The sequence below is a fragment of the Aethalodelphis obliquidens genome, unplaced genomic scaffold, assembly GCF_003676395.1.
Source record: "Aethalodelphis obliquidens isolate GAN/ISIS:26980383/991018 unplaced genomic scaffold, ASM367639v1 scaffold92, whole genome shotgun sequence".
Taxonomy (NCBI): Eukaryota; Metazoa; Chordata; class Mammalia; order Artiodactyla; family Delphinidae; genus Aethalodelphis; species Aethalodelphis obliquidens.
Window position 1 is genome coordinate 1,571,676 of NW_020838036.1, and position 16,069 is coordinate 1,587,744.

Below are 16,069 nucleotides of genomic sequence, written 5' to 3' on the forward strand. Positions count from 1 at the left end.
CTAAGATCAGGAACAAGACAAGGTTGCCCACTCTCACCACTCTTATTCAACATAGTTTTGGAAGTTTTAGCGACAGCAAGCAGAGAAGAAAAGGAAATAAAAGGAATCCAAATTGGAAAAGAAGTAGTAAAGCTGTCACTGTTTGCAGATGACATGATCCTATACATAGAGAATCCTAAAGATGCTACCAGAAAACTACTAAGCTAATCAATGAATTTGGTAAAGTAGCAGGATACAAAATTAATGCACAGAAATCTCTGGCATTCCTATATACTAATGATGAAAAATCTGAAAGTGAAATCAAGAAAACACTCCCATTTACCATTGCAACAACAACAAAAAAATATCTAGGAATAAACCTACCTAAGGAGACAAAAGACCTGTATGCAGAAAATTATAAGACACTGATGAAAGAAATTAAAGATGATACAAATAGATGGAGAGATATACCATGTTCTTGGATTGGAAGAATCAACATTGTGAAAATGACTCTACTACTCAAAGCAATCTACAGATTCAGTGCAATCCCTATCAAACTACCACTGGCATTTTTCACAGAACTAAAACAAAAAATTTCGCAATCTGTATGGAAACACAAAAGACCCCAAATTGCCAAAGCAATCTTGAGAACGAAAAAAGGAGCTGGAGGAATCAGGCTCCCTGACTTCAGACTATACTACAAAGATACCGTAATCAAGACAATATGGCACTGGCAGAAAAACCGAAATGTAGATAAATGGAACAGGATAGAAATCCCAGAGATAAACCCATGCACATATGGTTACCTTATCTTTGATGAAGGAGTCAAGAACATATAGTGGAGAAAAGACAGCCTCTTCAATAAGTGGTGCTGGGAAAACTGGACAGGTACATGTAAAAGTATGAGATTAGATCACTCCCTAACACCATACACAAAATAAGCTCAAAATGGATTAAAGACCTAAATGTAAGGCCAGAAACTATCAAACTCTTAGAGGAAAACATAGGCAGAACACTCTATGACATAAATCACAGCAAGATCCTTTCTGACCCACCTCCTAGAGTAATGGAAATAAAAACAAAAATAAACAAATGGGACCTAATGAAACTTCAAAGCTTTTGCACAGCAGAGGAAACCATAAACACGACCAAAAGACAACCCTCAGACTGGGAGAAAATATTTGCAAATGAAGCAACCGACAAAGGATTAATCTCCAAAATTTACAAGCAGCTCATGCAGCTCAATAACAAAAAAAACCAAACAACGCAATCCAAAAATGGGCAAAAGACCTAAATAGACATTTCTCCAAAGAAGATATACAGATTGCCAACAAACACATGAAAGAATTCTCAACATCATTAATCATTAGAGAAATGCAAATCAAAACTACAATGAGATATCATCTCACACCAGTCAGAATGGCCATCATCAAAGAATCTAGAAACAATAAATGCTGGAGAGGGTGTGGAGAAAAGGGAACACTCTTGCACTGCTGGTGGGAATGTGAATTGGTTCAGCCACTATGGAGAACAGTGTGGAGGTCCTTAAAAAACTACAAATAGAACTACCATATGACCCAGCAATCCCACTACTGGGCATATACCCTGAGAAAACTGTAATTCAAAAAGAGTCATGTACCACCACAATGTTCATTGCAGCTCTATTTACAATAGCCCGGAGATGGAAACAACCTAAGTGCCCATCATCAGATGAATGGATAAAGAAGATGTGGCACATATATACAATGGAATATTACTCAGCCATAAAAAGAAACGAAATTGAGCTATTTGTAATGAGGTGTATAGACCTAGAGTTTGTCATACAGAGTGAAGTAAGTCAGAAAGTAAAAGACAAATACCGTATGCTAACACATATATATGGAATTTAAGGGAAAAAAATGTCATGAAGAACCTAGGTGTAAGGCAGGAATAAAGATGCAGACCTACTAGAGAACGGACTTGAGGTTATGGGGAGGGGGAAGGGTGAGCTGTGACAGGGCGAGAGAGAGTCATGGACATATACACACTACCAAACGTAGTAAGGTAGATAGCTAGTGGGAAGCAGCCGCATGGCACAGGGATATTGGCTCGGTGCTTTGTGACAGCTTGGAGGGGTGGGATAGGGAGGGTGGGAGGGAGGGAGACGCAAGAGGGAAGACATATGGGAACATATGTGTATGTATAACTGATTCACTTTGTTATAAAGCAGAAACTAACACACCATTGTAAAGCAATTATACCCCAATAAAGATGTTAAAAAAAAAAGGGCAAAAAAAAAGAATTCAGAATAATGATAGTGAAGATGATTCAAGACCTTGGAACAAGAATGGAGGCAAGGATTGAGAATGCAAGAAATGTTTAACAAAGACCTAGAAGAACTAAAGAACAGACAAACAGAGATGAACAATATAATAACTGAAAATGAAAAATACACAAAGCAATCAATAGCATAATAACTGAGGCAGAAGAATAGATAACTGACCTGGAAGACAGACTGTTGGAAATCACTGCCATGGAAAATAATAAAGAATGAAAAGAAATGAAGACAGTCTTAGAGACCTCTGGGACAACATTAAAAGCACCAACATTCATATTATCGGGGTCCCAGAAGGAGAAGAGAGAAAGGACCTGAGAAAGTATTTGAAGAGGTAATAGCTGAAAACTTCCCTAACATGGGAAAGGAAACAGTCACTCAAGCCCAGGACGTGCAGAGACCCCCAGGTAGGATAAACCCAAGGAGGAACACACCAAGACAAAATAGTACTCAACTTGACAAAATTAAAGATAAAGAAAAATTATTAAAGCAACAAGGGAAAAGCAACAAAAACATACACAGGAACTCCCATATCCCATAAGGTGATCAGCTGATTTCTCAACAGAAACTCTGTAGGCCAGAAGTGAGTGGTACAATATATTTAAAGCAATGAAAGGGAAAAATCTACAAACAAGAATAGTCTACCCAGCAAGGCTCACATTCAGATTCGACGGAGAATCTAAAGCTTTACAGACAAGTAAAGGCTAAGAGAATTCAGCACTACCAGACCAGCCTTAAAACAAATGCTAAAGATTGTTCTCTAAGTGGAAAAGAAAAGGCCACAACTAGAAACAGGAAAATTATGAATGGAAAAGCTCACTGGTAAAGGCAAACATAGAGTAAAGCAAGGAAATCATCTGTACACAAATATGATATCAAAATCAGCAATTAGTGAGGAGAGAACAAATGCAGGGTATTGAAAATGCATTTGAAATTAAAAGACCAGCAACTTAAAACAACCTTGCTTATATACAGACTACCATATCAAAATCTTATGGTAACTGCAAGCCACAAATCTACAATAGATACACACACAAAAAAGAAAAAGGAATCCAAATACAACACTAAGGTTAGTCATCAATTAACAAGAGAACAAAAGAGGAAGGGGAGAAAAAAGACCTAAAGAAACAAATCCAAAACAATTAACAAAAGGGTAATAAGAACATACATAACGATAATTACCTTAAACATAAATGGATTAAGTGCTCCAACCAAAAGACAGACTGGCTGAATGGATACAAAAACAAGACCCCTATATATGCTGTCTATAAGAGACCCATTTCAGATCTAGGGACACATACAGACTGAAAGTGATGGGATGGAAAAAGGTATTCCATACAAATGGAAATCAAAAGAAAGCTGTAGTAGCAATACTCATATCAGACAAAGTAGACTTTAAAATGAAGACTGTTACAAGAGACAGGGAAGGACACTACATAATGATCAAGGGATTAATCCAAGAAGAAGATATAACAATTGTAAATATATATGCATCCAACATAGGAGAACCTCAATATATAAGGCAAATACTAACAGCCATGAAGGGAGAAATCGATAGTAACACAATAATGGGGGACTTTAACACACCATTTTCATCAGTGGACAGATCATCCAGACAGAAAATCAACAAGGAGACACAGGCCTTAAATGACACATTAGACCAGATGGACTTAATTGATACTTATAGAGAATTCCATCCAAAAGCAGCAGAATACACGTTTTTCTCATGTGCACATGGAACATTTTCCAGGATTGATCACAAGCTGGGCCACAAAGTGAGCCTCGGTAAATTTAAGAAAACTGAAATCATATCAAGTGTCTTTTCTGACTACTCGCTATGAGATTAGAAATCAACTACAAGAAAAAAAAGTAAAAAATATAAACATGTGGAGGCTAAAAAATATGCTACTAAACAACCAATGGATCACTGAAGAAATCAAAGAGGAAATCAAAAAATACCTAGAAACAAATGAAGACAAAAGCCCAAAGATCCCAAACCTATGGGACACAGTAAAAGCAGTTCAAAGAAGGAAGTTTATAACAATACAATCTTACCTCAGGAAACAAGAAAAATCACAAATAAACAACTAAATGTACATCTAAAGCAACTAGAGAAAGGAGAACAAACAAAACCCAAAGTTAGCAAAAGAAATCATAAAGATAAGAGCAAAAATAAATGAAATAGAAATGAAGGAAACAACACAAAAGATCAATGAAACTAAAAGCTGGTTCTTTGAAAAGATAAACAAAATTGACAAACCTTTAGCCAGGCTCATCATGAAAAAAAGGGAGAGGGCTGAAATCAATAAAATTAGAAATGAAAAAGGAGAAGTTATAATGGACACCACAGAAATCCAAAGGACCATAAGAGACTACTACAATCAACTATATGCCAATAAAATGTACAACTTGGAAGAAATGGACAATTCTTAGAAAGGTACAATCTCCCAAGACTGAACAAGGAAGAAATAGAAACTATAAACAGACGAATCACAAGTACTGAAATTGAAAATGTGATTAAAAAACTCCCAACAAACAGAAGTCCAGGACCTGATGTCTTCACAGGCAAATGCTATCAAACATTTAGAAGAGTTAAGAACAATTCTTCTGAAACTATTCCAAAAAACAGCAGAAGAAGGAACACTCCCAAATGCATTCTATGAGGCCACCATCACCGTTATACAAAAACCAGACAGACATACCACGAAAAAAGAAAATTACAGGCCAATATCACTAATGAACAGAGACGCAAAAACCCTCAACAAAATACTATCAAACCGAATCCAACAATACATTAAAAGTATCATACACCATGATCAAGTGGGATTTATCCCAGGGATGCAAGGATTTTTCAATATCTGCAAATCAATCAGTGTGATACACCACATCAACAAATTGAAGAATAAAAACCAAATGATCATCTCAATAGACACAGAAAAAAGTTTTTGACAAAACTTAGCACCCATTTATGGTAAAAACTCTCCAGAAAGTGGGCGCAGAGGGAACCTACCTCAACATAATAAAGGCCATATATGACAAAACTACAGCTAACATCATACTCAATGGCAAAAAGCTGAAAGCATTTCCTTTAAGATCTGGAACAAGATAAGGATGTCCACTCTCGCCTCTTTTATTCAACATAGTTTCGGAAGTCCTAGCCACAGCAATCAGAGAAGAAAAAGGAATCCAAACTGGAAAAGAAGAAGTAAAACTGTCAGTGTTTGCAGATGCCATGATACTATATGTAGAAAATCCTAAAGATGCTACCAGAAAACAACTAGAGCTCATCAATGAATTTGGTAAAGTTGCAGGATACAAAATTAATACACAGAAATCTGTTGAATTTCTATACACCAACAATGAAAGATCAGAAAGAGAAATTAAAGAAAGAATTCCATTTACCATCATATCAACAAGAATAAGATACCTAGGGATATACCTACCTAAGGAAGCAAAAGACCTGTACTCTGAAAACTATAAGATGCTAGTGAAAGAAATCAAAGATGACACAGATGGAAAGATCTACCATGTTGGGACTTCTCTGGTGGTCCAGTGGGTAACACTCCAGGCTCCCAATGCAGGGGGCCTAGGCTCGATCCGTGGTCGGGAACTAGATCCTGCATGCCATAACTAAGAGTCTGCATGCTGCACCTGAGAAGTCCGCATGCCACAACTAAAGATCCCACATGCTGTAATGAAGGTCCCACTTGCTGCAACTAAGTCCTGGTGCAGCCTAAACAAATAAATAAATAAATATGTTTTAAAAAAACGATCTACCATGTTCTTGGATTGGAAGAATCAATATTGTCAAAATGACTATACTACCCAAGGTAATCTACAGCTTTGATGCAATGCCTATCTAATTATCAATGGCATTTTCACAGAACTACAACAAAAAAAATCTTAAAATTTGTACAGTGCCACAAAAGACCCTAAATATCTACAGCAAACTTAAGAAAGAAAAATGGAGCTAGAGGAATCAAGGCTCCCTGACTTCAGACTATACTACAAAGCTACACTCATCAAAACAGTATGGTACTGGCACAAAAACAGAAATATAGATCAAAAGGATAGAAAGCCCAGAAATAAACCCATGCACCTATGGCCAATTAATCTACCACAAAGGAGGCAAGACTATAAAATGGAGGAAAGACAGTCTCTTCAATAAATAGTGCTAGGAAAACTGGACAGCTACATGTAAAAAACTGAAATTAGAATATTCTTTAATACCATGCACAAAAATAAACTCAAAATGGATTAAAGACCTAAATGTAAGACCGGATACTATAAAACGCTTAGAGGAAAACATAGGCAGAACACTCTTTGACAAAAATCACAGCAATATCTTTTTCAATCTGTCTCACAGGGTAACGGAAATAAAAACAAAAATAAACAAGTGGGACCTAATAAAACTCAAAAGCTTTTGCACAGCAAAGGAAACCATAAACAAACTGAAAAGACAACCCACAGACTGGGAGAAAATATTTGCAAACAAGGTATTAGTCTCCAAACTTTACAAACAGCTCATGCAGCTCAATATTGAAAAAACAAACAACCTAATCCAAAAATGGGCAGAGGACCTAAAGAGACATTTCTCCAAAGACATACAGATGGCCAGGAGGCCCATGAAAAGATGCTCAACATCGCTAATTATTAGAGAAGTGCAAATCAAAACTACAATGAGATATCACCTCATACCAGTCAGAATGGCCATCATCAAAAAATCTGCAAACAATAAATGCTAGATAGGGTGTGGAGAAAAGGGAACCCTCTTACACTGTTGGTGGGAATGTAAAATAGTATGGCCACTATGGAGAACAGTATGGAGGTTCCTTAAAATACTAAAAATAGAGCTACCCTATGATTCAGCAATCCCACTCTCGGGCATATATCTGGAGAAAACCATAATTTGAAATGATACATGCACCCCACTGTTCACTGCTGTACTGTTTACAATAGCCAAAACATGAAAGCAACCTAAGTGTCCATCAACAGATGAATGGATAAAGAAGATGTGGTATATATATCCAATGCAATATTACTCAGCCATTAAAAAGACTGAAATAATGCCATTTGCAGCAGCATGGATGGACTTGGAGATTATACTTCATACTAAGTGAAGTTAAGTCAGACAGAAAAAGAAAAATATCATATGATATTGCTTACATGTGGAATATAAAAAAAAATGATACAAATGAACTTGTTTACAAGACAGAAATGGACTCACAGACTTAGAGAATGAACTTATGGTTATCATGGGGGCAGGGTGGGGGGAGGGATAGATTGGGAGTTTGGGATTGACATGTACACAGTGCTATATTTAAAATAAAATGCCTTTTCATGAAAAATAAATAAAATTAAAATTTTCTAAATAAATATAACAAATCCTCATGCTAAACAACTGACTTAGAAATTAAGCTGTTTTAAACATATGGCAGATCAAGTAATGTGCCCTGAAACTTAACTCCATATGCAAATATATGTCATATATGCTCTAAAGCTGAAATTAGGCCTATCCTTCAACAATAGGGTTTTACTATATATTCAAGTAAAACGTAGGTGAATGGAGGCAACTGACAAATTACATCAGTCTATCTTCAGTTTTAGATTAAGGGGATTCATTCATGAAATTATGATTGCTGTTAAGAGTTTGGTATTTAATACAAAGATATTATGATGTTTAATGTAGTTGCTGGGTAGTACCATGAGTGTCACAACATCTTGGTGCTTCACAATACTTGTTATGAAATGAATATACACTGATACCAGAACCGCAGGCTGTGTGTGCCTAATTTGCATCTTAGTGAGTTGCTCCATGATAAGTGAAAGGCTTTCTGGTGTGTACCGTGTCACAATCATTTATAAGACCTATTTTAATGAATGTTAAGTGGCAAAAAGCAGAAAGACTAAAACCTTCCTTTGTCAGCAGGTTAGTTGATTCCCACAGCTTTGCAAGATGAAAAGGTAATACAACAAGAGCATAACGTGTCACACACAGTTTCAAAAAGAGATATATTTGCAAATGGACTTAACAGTGTGATAATATAATGCAACCTGGCATTCTTACTATCAACACTTCCTACATTGGGGAAAAGGGCTAGGTATTTGGCTCTACAGAACCTTCTATTGAAGTTCTTTCAAAATATGAAAGAATGTAGCTATTTTACTGAAACTTCCAAGGAAAAAAGTTAAGCAATTTGAATTAAAGAGTTTTATGCTTTCACGATCATTTACCTCTTCAGTAATTGAATCTAATGATGAAGTAGCTTCATCATAGAGAATGACTGGGGGGTCCTTCAAAATGGCTCTTGCAATTGCTACTCTTTGCTTTTCTCCTCCTAGTAAAGAAAATTTTTAGTTTAAGAGAGCATAACATACATATTTTATATTTCTAGTATTTCCATTAATTACAACTACCAAATAATACCTTCAACATTTATCTTTACTGATTACTGATCATTTTACTCAGCTATAAGAGTTTATGTTCATATATAATATCCTTTGACAAACTATATTCCCTGGAACATAAATGTGATTCTGAATTCTGACTTCATGGCAGGCGAAAAGAACAAGGAGGGGAGGTGACAACTTTGATTCCAGAATTACCTCCCTCACCAGAAATATGCTCATGACATGTTACTTTATATGTACTTTATATTAATTCCCAATGAAGAGCAACCTCAGAGAGAAAAATTTCAATATTAGAGAATCAACAAAGCCAAAACCAAATTCAATATCTGAAGCCTGAAAACTTGAAGACATGAAACTATGAATATCTAAATTTATTTCTTAACATAAAAAAGTACCATTCAGCCAGTATTCTTAAAGACTTTTTTTTTTGACAGAAAGCTATTATTTTCACAGCACTCTTCAAAGTTAAGGCTACAAACTAGGACCTCTTATTTCACCTTAGTTATTTGCTATAGGACTCTAGCATAGCAGAATTTTAAAACAGAAAGGAAACAGAAGCCCAGAAAGGTTAAGTAATTTGCTCAAAGTCACAGGCAAGTTCTAGCAAAATCTGCTAGAACCGACTAATTACCCCTGACTATTCCCAGTCCAATGCTCTTCCTTTCATAATGTACAAACCCATAATTACTCTTAAATTTATTCTAGAGAAAAGAAAAGAATCTCTTTCTCCACTGGGACTCCTGCAGGTCTAAGGCCATCAATCTTACATAAAACTATGGTTGGAAGTACAAAAGATGGTGCTTTGCTCAATATGTCCCTTTTGGCTCCTTTTCTTGTTCATTATCCATTAATTTATCAATGTCTGAAAAAACCTGTACTTTTTAGCATCAGTAACCTCTTCAGAAAACAAGCTCTACCTGTTGATTATCTGGTACACAAGTATTATTTCACTTTTATCTGTTCTTCAATTATTATCTTCAACCTGTAAGAGGGGCTCCTTATGTCTAATATTAGTGAATACGTTTATATTCATACGATCCACACTCTTCCTCATTTTGTAAGTTCAAAATTCTCCTGTCAAGACAGGCAGTATGCCAGAACAATCTGCTTACCCACCTAGCAACTCAGCAGCAGAAAGCTCCTAAAAGAACTAGATACTCAGAGGAAGAACTAGTTTACACATGTTTCCCAAATTTCAAGTGGAAACCAACCCAGTTTCAATTCTATTCAATAGAATTTGGAAAAGAAACATTTGTTTGTTCTCTATCGAAATTATTTGCATAGGTGCTAAATAATATATTGCTCATTTTGAGAGGCCTGGTTGTAAGGCAATGGGTATTAGATAAGAATAAAATTTTGTTAAACATTCCTATCCCCAAAGGCATGCAGAGAGGAACAAAGTGATTGAAAAATGGGATGCAGCATAGCTAACTGAAGCAAAGTCATGTTTGAGAGGGCTAGTCTGTATTACGTGACAAATTGGGTATCTCTAGTATTAGCCCAACGGATAAATAATCTGGGGTGTGGGCTAGTTAATTGCAAAGTCCTATGAAAAGCAATGGTAAAGTATAAAGGTGGACTGGAATGAAGCAGGCATCTTATACTATCAGGTAATGACTAAATAGCTACTACAAACCACCTAAACTTGAAAATAATCTTTGCTTAGTATTTTCTAAACCTAGATCAAAACTTTCTAATAGACTCTAAATTCCTTGAGAGTAGGTCCCTTGATGCTTCATCTTTTTAACTCCCAAATCATTTAGCACAGCTGCTTGCACACAGCTTGTACCTAATCAATGTTGTGAATAACTGAAGCCAGCTTACAATGAAGAGGAACAGGGATTCATTAAAATTCATGTGGAGTATTCTTCATTCTCTTTTTCCTTACCCTCATCCCTAATCTATACATTTCCTACCCAAACTAAACTAGAATGAAGAGTAAATGTAAAGGATGCAGTATGTTTATGAGTTACATTAATACTTTCAGGCATTAGATATCATTATACTTTTAGAATTCAAATAATTTAGGGCAAAGAAACATTTTTATGGATCCTCAAAAAAATTCAGTCATTTTAGGATGATCCATTATTAAACATAGTAATCATCTCATAATTAACCACTTAAGTTAAAATGTGCAAGCCCTAAAATTTACTTGGCCACTGAACCAACAAAGACATGAAAATGAAGTTGGCTGTAAGGAAGTATAAGTATAAGGAGGTCTAAAGTATTGAAAACATCCCATAATGATCTAGGAAATTATGAGGAGATACACTATTTACTATCAAATTTCTTGTCCCTACTCTTACTTCTTTCCCATGCGAATAATGACCTTGGCTTTTAATATTAAGATTACGGATAATAAGTTAACACTGATCTCAACATGTATCAGTAACTTACTATTAAGTACTTACAGTGTTTGCAGCTTCAAGTGAAAGAAAGAGACTTGCATGATTTGAGAACAGTTACTTCTAGCAAGCTGAATTGTTTACAGTGACAGGCAGGAAACGGGAATTTGTCAAAAGAGACTGGATGAGCACTATGTTTGTACTCTGTCATTACATTTTCTAGTAAATGGCCCTGACAAATTAAAGTGTGAAGGGAGTATATAAGTGGGGGCCAGGTCTAAAATCTTTGATTACCTGAAAGCTTGAGTCCTCGTTCCCCTACTTGGGTGTCATATCCATGTGGCATTCGAAGAATTGCATCATGTAGTCCAGCTAATTTTGCCACTGCATACACTTCCTCTGGTGAAGCATTGATGTTTCCATATAAGAGGTTGTAGTAAATGGTATTATGGAAGAGGACAGCATCCTGGAGCAGATTTATACATACACACATAGACATGCATGTTCATATTTAACAATTCAAAGAATAGTAAAGACATAAAGGCATTAAAAGTAAAACATTGTAACTCCTTTTATCACCCCCTCATGCCTGCTCCATTTCCTTTCCCAGAGCTAATCACCATGAACAATTTGTTGTGTTATTATCCTAGACTTTTTCTGACGCATTTATGTGCCTAAACAAACACTTTTTTTTTCCAACAGAAGTGGGGCCATACTATACATATTCGTTTGTAAGTTGCTTTTTTCACTTAACACAACCTGGAGATTGTTCATGACAGTAACAGAAACCTACCTCATTATTTTCAACAGTTGTGTCATACTAAGAATATATCATATTTATCTTATCCATTCCTCTACTGATGGATATTAATTAAAACTTTTGCTACTATAAACAATGTTGAAATAAAATATCATTGTATATGTGACTTATGTAAACCCATGCATTTCTGTAAGAAGGATTCCTAGAAGCACACTGATGAGTTAAAAGGTAAGCATATGTTTATCCTTTGATAGAAATTGCCCAACTATCTTCCAAAAACGCTCCAACAGCATATACACCAACCAACAGTGTACCAGGGTGCCAGGTCTCCATATCCTCAACAACGCTGGATATTAATAAGTTTTAGTTGTTGCTACTTTTAAGGGTACAATGTGCTTTTTGTTTAAATTAGTATTTCCCTAATTACTAATGAAACCGAATATGTTTTTATATGTTTCTCAGAAGCTTTTAAATTGGACTTAAAACACAGAAAACAAAGAATTTATCACTATAGATTTTTGAGAAAGTTCACTGCAAGCATTCATTTGATATTTCAACTTATTCTGACATGGCACACTAAAGCTAAATTATTTAAAATGAGCATCCACCTCCTACTTTTCTTTCAGTATCCAACAGTTGGAAGGTAACAGTAAGATGAAATAAAATGATTCCATTCATTAACATTAACCAGTACCCTCAATTAATTAAGATCTTCTTTAACATCATAATCAGACCCAGAGTTACAGATACTATTTCAAATCACTTTAATAATTTTTATAACTATTACTAATATAAAATTTTCTTGTACTGAGATGGTAGTTAAAACTAATGAGTTTAAAGTTCTACTTAAACTTTAAGTAGAACTTCAGAAAATACTTATTTTAAAATATTTTACATTTAGAAAAGAAGTTAACAAACAAATGCTAACTGGAAATGTTGAAAATACAAAATATGGGGCATTGAGAAGACAGCAGAGGAATGAGATGTGGAGATCACCTTCGCCCCACAAATACATCAAAAATACATCTACATGTGGAACAACTACTACACAACACGTACTAAACGCAGGCAGAAGATCTCAGACTTCCCAAAAGGCAAGAAACTCCCCACGTACCTGGGTAGGGAAAAAGAAAAAACAGAGACAAAAGAATAGGGATGGGACCTGCACCTCTGGGAGGGAAAGGTGAAGGAGGAAATGTTTCCACACACTAGGAAACCCCTTCACTGGCAGAGACAGGGGGTGGGAGGGGGAGGGAAGCTTTGGAGCCACGGAGGAGAGCGCATCAACTGGAATGCAGAGGGCAAAGTGGAGAGATTCCGGCACAGAGGATTGGTGTCAACCAGCACTCACCAGCCTGAGAGGCTTGTCTGCTCACCCACCGGAGCGGTGGGGGCTGGGAGCTGAGGCTCGGGCTTCGGAGGTCAGATCCCAGGGAGAGGACTGGGGTTGGCTGTGTGAACACAGCCTGAAGGGGGCTAGTGCGCCACAGGTAGCTGGGAGGGAGTCCGGGAAAAAGTCTGGAACTGCCTAAGAGGCAAGAGACCATTGTTTCAGGGTGCGTGAGGAGAGGGGATTCAGAGCACCGCCTAAACAAGCTCCAGAGATGGGCACGAGCCTTGGCTATCAGCACAGACCCCAGAGATGGGCATGAGATGCTAAGGTTGCTGCTGCAGCCACCAAGAAGCCTGTGTGCAAGCACAGGTCACTATCCACACTTCCCAGGAGCTCATGCAGCCCACCACCGCCAAGGTCCCGAGATCCAGGGACAATTTACCCAGGAGAACACACGGCACGCCCTCAGGCTGTTGCAATGACACGCTGGCCTCTGCCGCTGCAGAATCACCACTCATGGCGTACCCCTCCCTCGCCCCAGCCTGAGTGAGCCAGAACCCCCTATCATGCTACTACTTTAACTCCATCCTGTCTGGGCGGGGAACAGATGCCCTCAGGTGACCTACATGCACAGGAAGGGTCAAATCCAAAGATGAGTGCCAGGAGCTGTGCGAACAAAGAAGAGACAGGGAAATTTCTACCAGCAGCCTCAGGAGTAGCAGATTAAATCTCCACAATCAACTTGATGTACACTGCATCTGTGGAATACCTAAATAAACAATCATCCCAAAACTGAGGTGGTGAACGTTGAGCGCAACTGTAGACTGGGGTTTGCTTTCTGCATCTAATTTCTATCTGGTTTTATCTTTATCTTAGTTTAGTTTATAGAGCTTACTATCATTGGTAGAGTTTATTGATTCGGTTGCTGTCTTCCTTTTTTAAATATATATATATATATATATATATATATATATATTTCCTTTTTCTCTTTTTATGGCTGTGTATGTGTATGCTTCTTTGTGTGATTTGGTCTGGACAGCTTGCCTTTTACAATTTGTTCTAGGGTTCTGCCTGTCCGTTTTTCTTGTTTTGTTTTGTTTTTAGTATAGTTTTTAGCACTTGTTATCACTGGTGGATTTGTTTTTTGGTTTAGTTGCTCTCTTCTTTCTTTTTATTACTTTTTTATTTCTTTATTTTTAATACTTTATGAAATTTTTTATTTTAATAAGTTTATTTTAGTTTTGTTTCTTTTTTCCCCTCCCTTTTCTTCTGAGCTGTGTAGCTGACAGGGTCTTCATGCTCCAGCTGGGTGTCAGGCCTGACCCTCTGAGGTGGGAGAGCCAAGTTCAGGACATTGGTCCACCAGAGACCTCCCAGCTCCACGTACTATCAAACCGCAAAAGCTCTTACAGAGATCTCCATCTCAACTCTAAGACCCAGCTCCATTCAACGAGCAGCAAGCTACAGTGCTGGACACCCTAGGCCAATCAACTAGCAAGACAGGAACACAAACCCATCCATTAGCACAGAGGCTTCCTAAAATCAAAATAAGTTTAAAGACCCCCAAAACACACCACTGGATGCAGTCCTTCCCACCAGAAAGATACAGCCTCATCCACCAGAACACAGGCAACAGTTCCTTCCACCAGGAAGCCTACACAACCTACTGAACCAACCAATGGGGGCAGACAACAAAAACAACGGGAACTACAAACCTGCAGCCTGCAAAAAGGAGACGCCAAACACAGTAAGTTAAGGAAATGAGAAGACAGAGAAATACACAGCAGATGAAGGAGCAAGGTAAAAACCCAAGAGGCCAAACAAATGAATAGGAAATAGGCTCTCTATCTGAAAAATAATTCAGAGTAATGATGGTAAAGATAATCAAAAAACTTGGAAATAGAATGGAGAAAATACAAGAAACGTTTAACAAGTACCTAGAAGAACTAAAGAGCAAAAAACAATGGTGAACAACACAATAAATGAAATAAAAAATTCTCCAGAAGGAATCAATAGCAGAATAACTGAGGCAGAAGAACAGATAAATAACCTGGAAGATAAAATAGTGGAAATAACTACCACAGAGCAGAATAAAGAAAAAAGAACGAAAAGAATTAAGGACAGTCTCAGAGACCTCTGAGACAACATTGAATGCACAAACATTAGAAATATATGGATCCCAGAAGAAGAGAAAAAAATAGGGACTGAGAAAATATTTGAAGAGATTACAGTTGAAAACTTCCGAAATATGGGAAAGGAAGTAGTCAATCAAGTCCAGGAATTGCACAGAGTCCCACACAGCATAAATCCAAGGAGAAACACGCCAAGACACATATTAATCACACTATCAAAAATTAAATACAAAGAAAAACTATTAAAAGCAACAAGGGAAAAACAACAAATAACACACAAGGGAATCTCCATAAGGTTAGTAGCTGATCTTTCAGCAGAAACACTGCAAGTCAGAAAGGAGTGGCGGGACATATTTAAAGTCATGAAAGGGAAAAACCTACAACCAAGATTACTCTACCCAGCAAGGATCACATTCAGATTCGAAGGAGAAATTACAACATTCACAGAAGCAAAAGCTAAGAGAATGCAGAACCACCAAACCAGCTTTAAAACAAATGCTAAAGGAACTTCTCCAGGCAGGAAACACAAGAGAAGGAAAAGACCTACAAAAACAAACCCGAAACAATTAAGAAAATGGTAATAGGAACATATATATCGATAACTACCTTAAATGTAAATGGATTAGATGCACCAACCAAAAGACACAGACTGACTAAATAAATACAAAAACAAGACCAGTATATATGCTGTCTACAAGGGAACCACTTCAGACATACAGACACATAGACTGAAAGTGAGGGGATGGAAAAAGATATTCCACGTAAATGGAAATCAAAAGAAAGCTGGAGTAGCAA

The 16,069-nt window shown here is 37.0% G+C and overlaps 1 protein-coding gene across 5 annotated transcripts in view; it reads right to left on the reverse strand.

Annotated features, from left to right (window-relative positions):
• ABCB7 (ATP binding cassette subfamily B member 7) overlaps nt 1-16,069 on the reverse strand; it is a 139,640-nt gene that overhangs the window by 14,843 nt on the left and 108,728 nt on the right. For 4 of the 5 annotated variants that reach the window (XM_027095653.1, XM_027095654.1, XM_027095656.1 and 1 more), the window contains 2 exons: nt 11,344-11,515; nt 8,528-8,631 (listed from right to left, as the gene is read on the reverse strand). The exons of the other annotated variant lie outside the window; for it this stretch is intronic. In XM_027095653.1, coding sequence (XP_026951454.1) covers nt 8,528-8,631; nt 11,344-11,515 — 276 coding nt within the window. The remainder of the gene's footprint in view (nt 1-8,527; nt 8,632-11,343; nt 11,516-16,069) is intronic. 5 annotated transcript variants of the gene reach the window in all.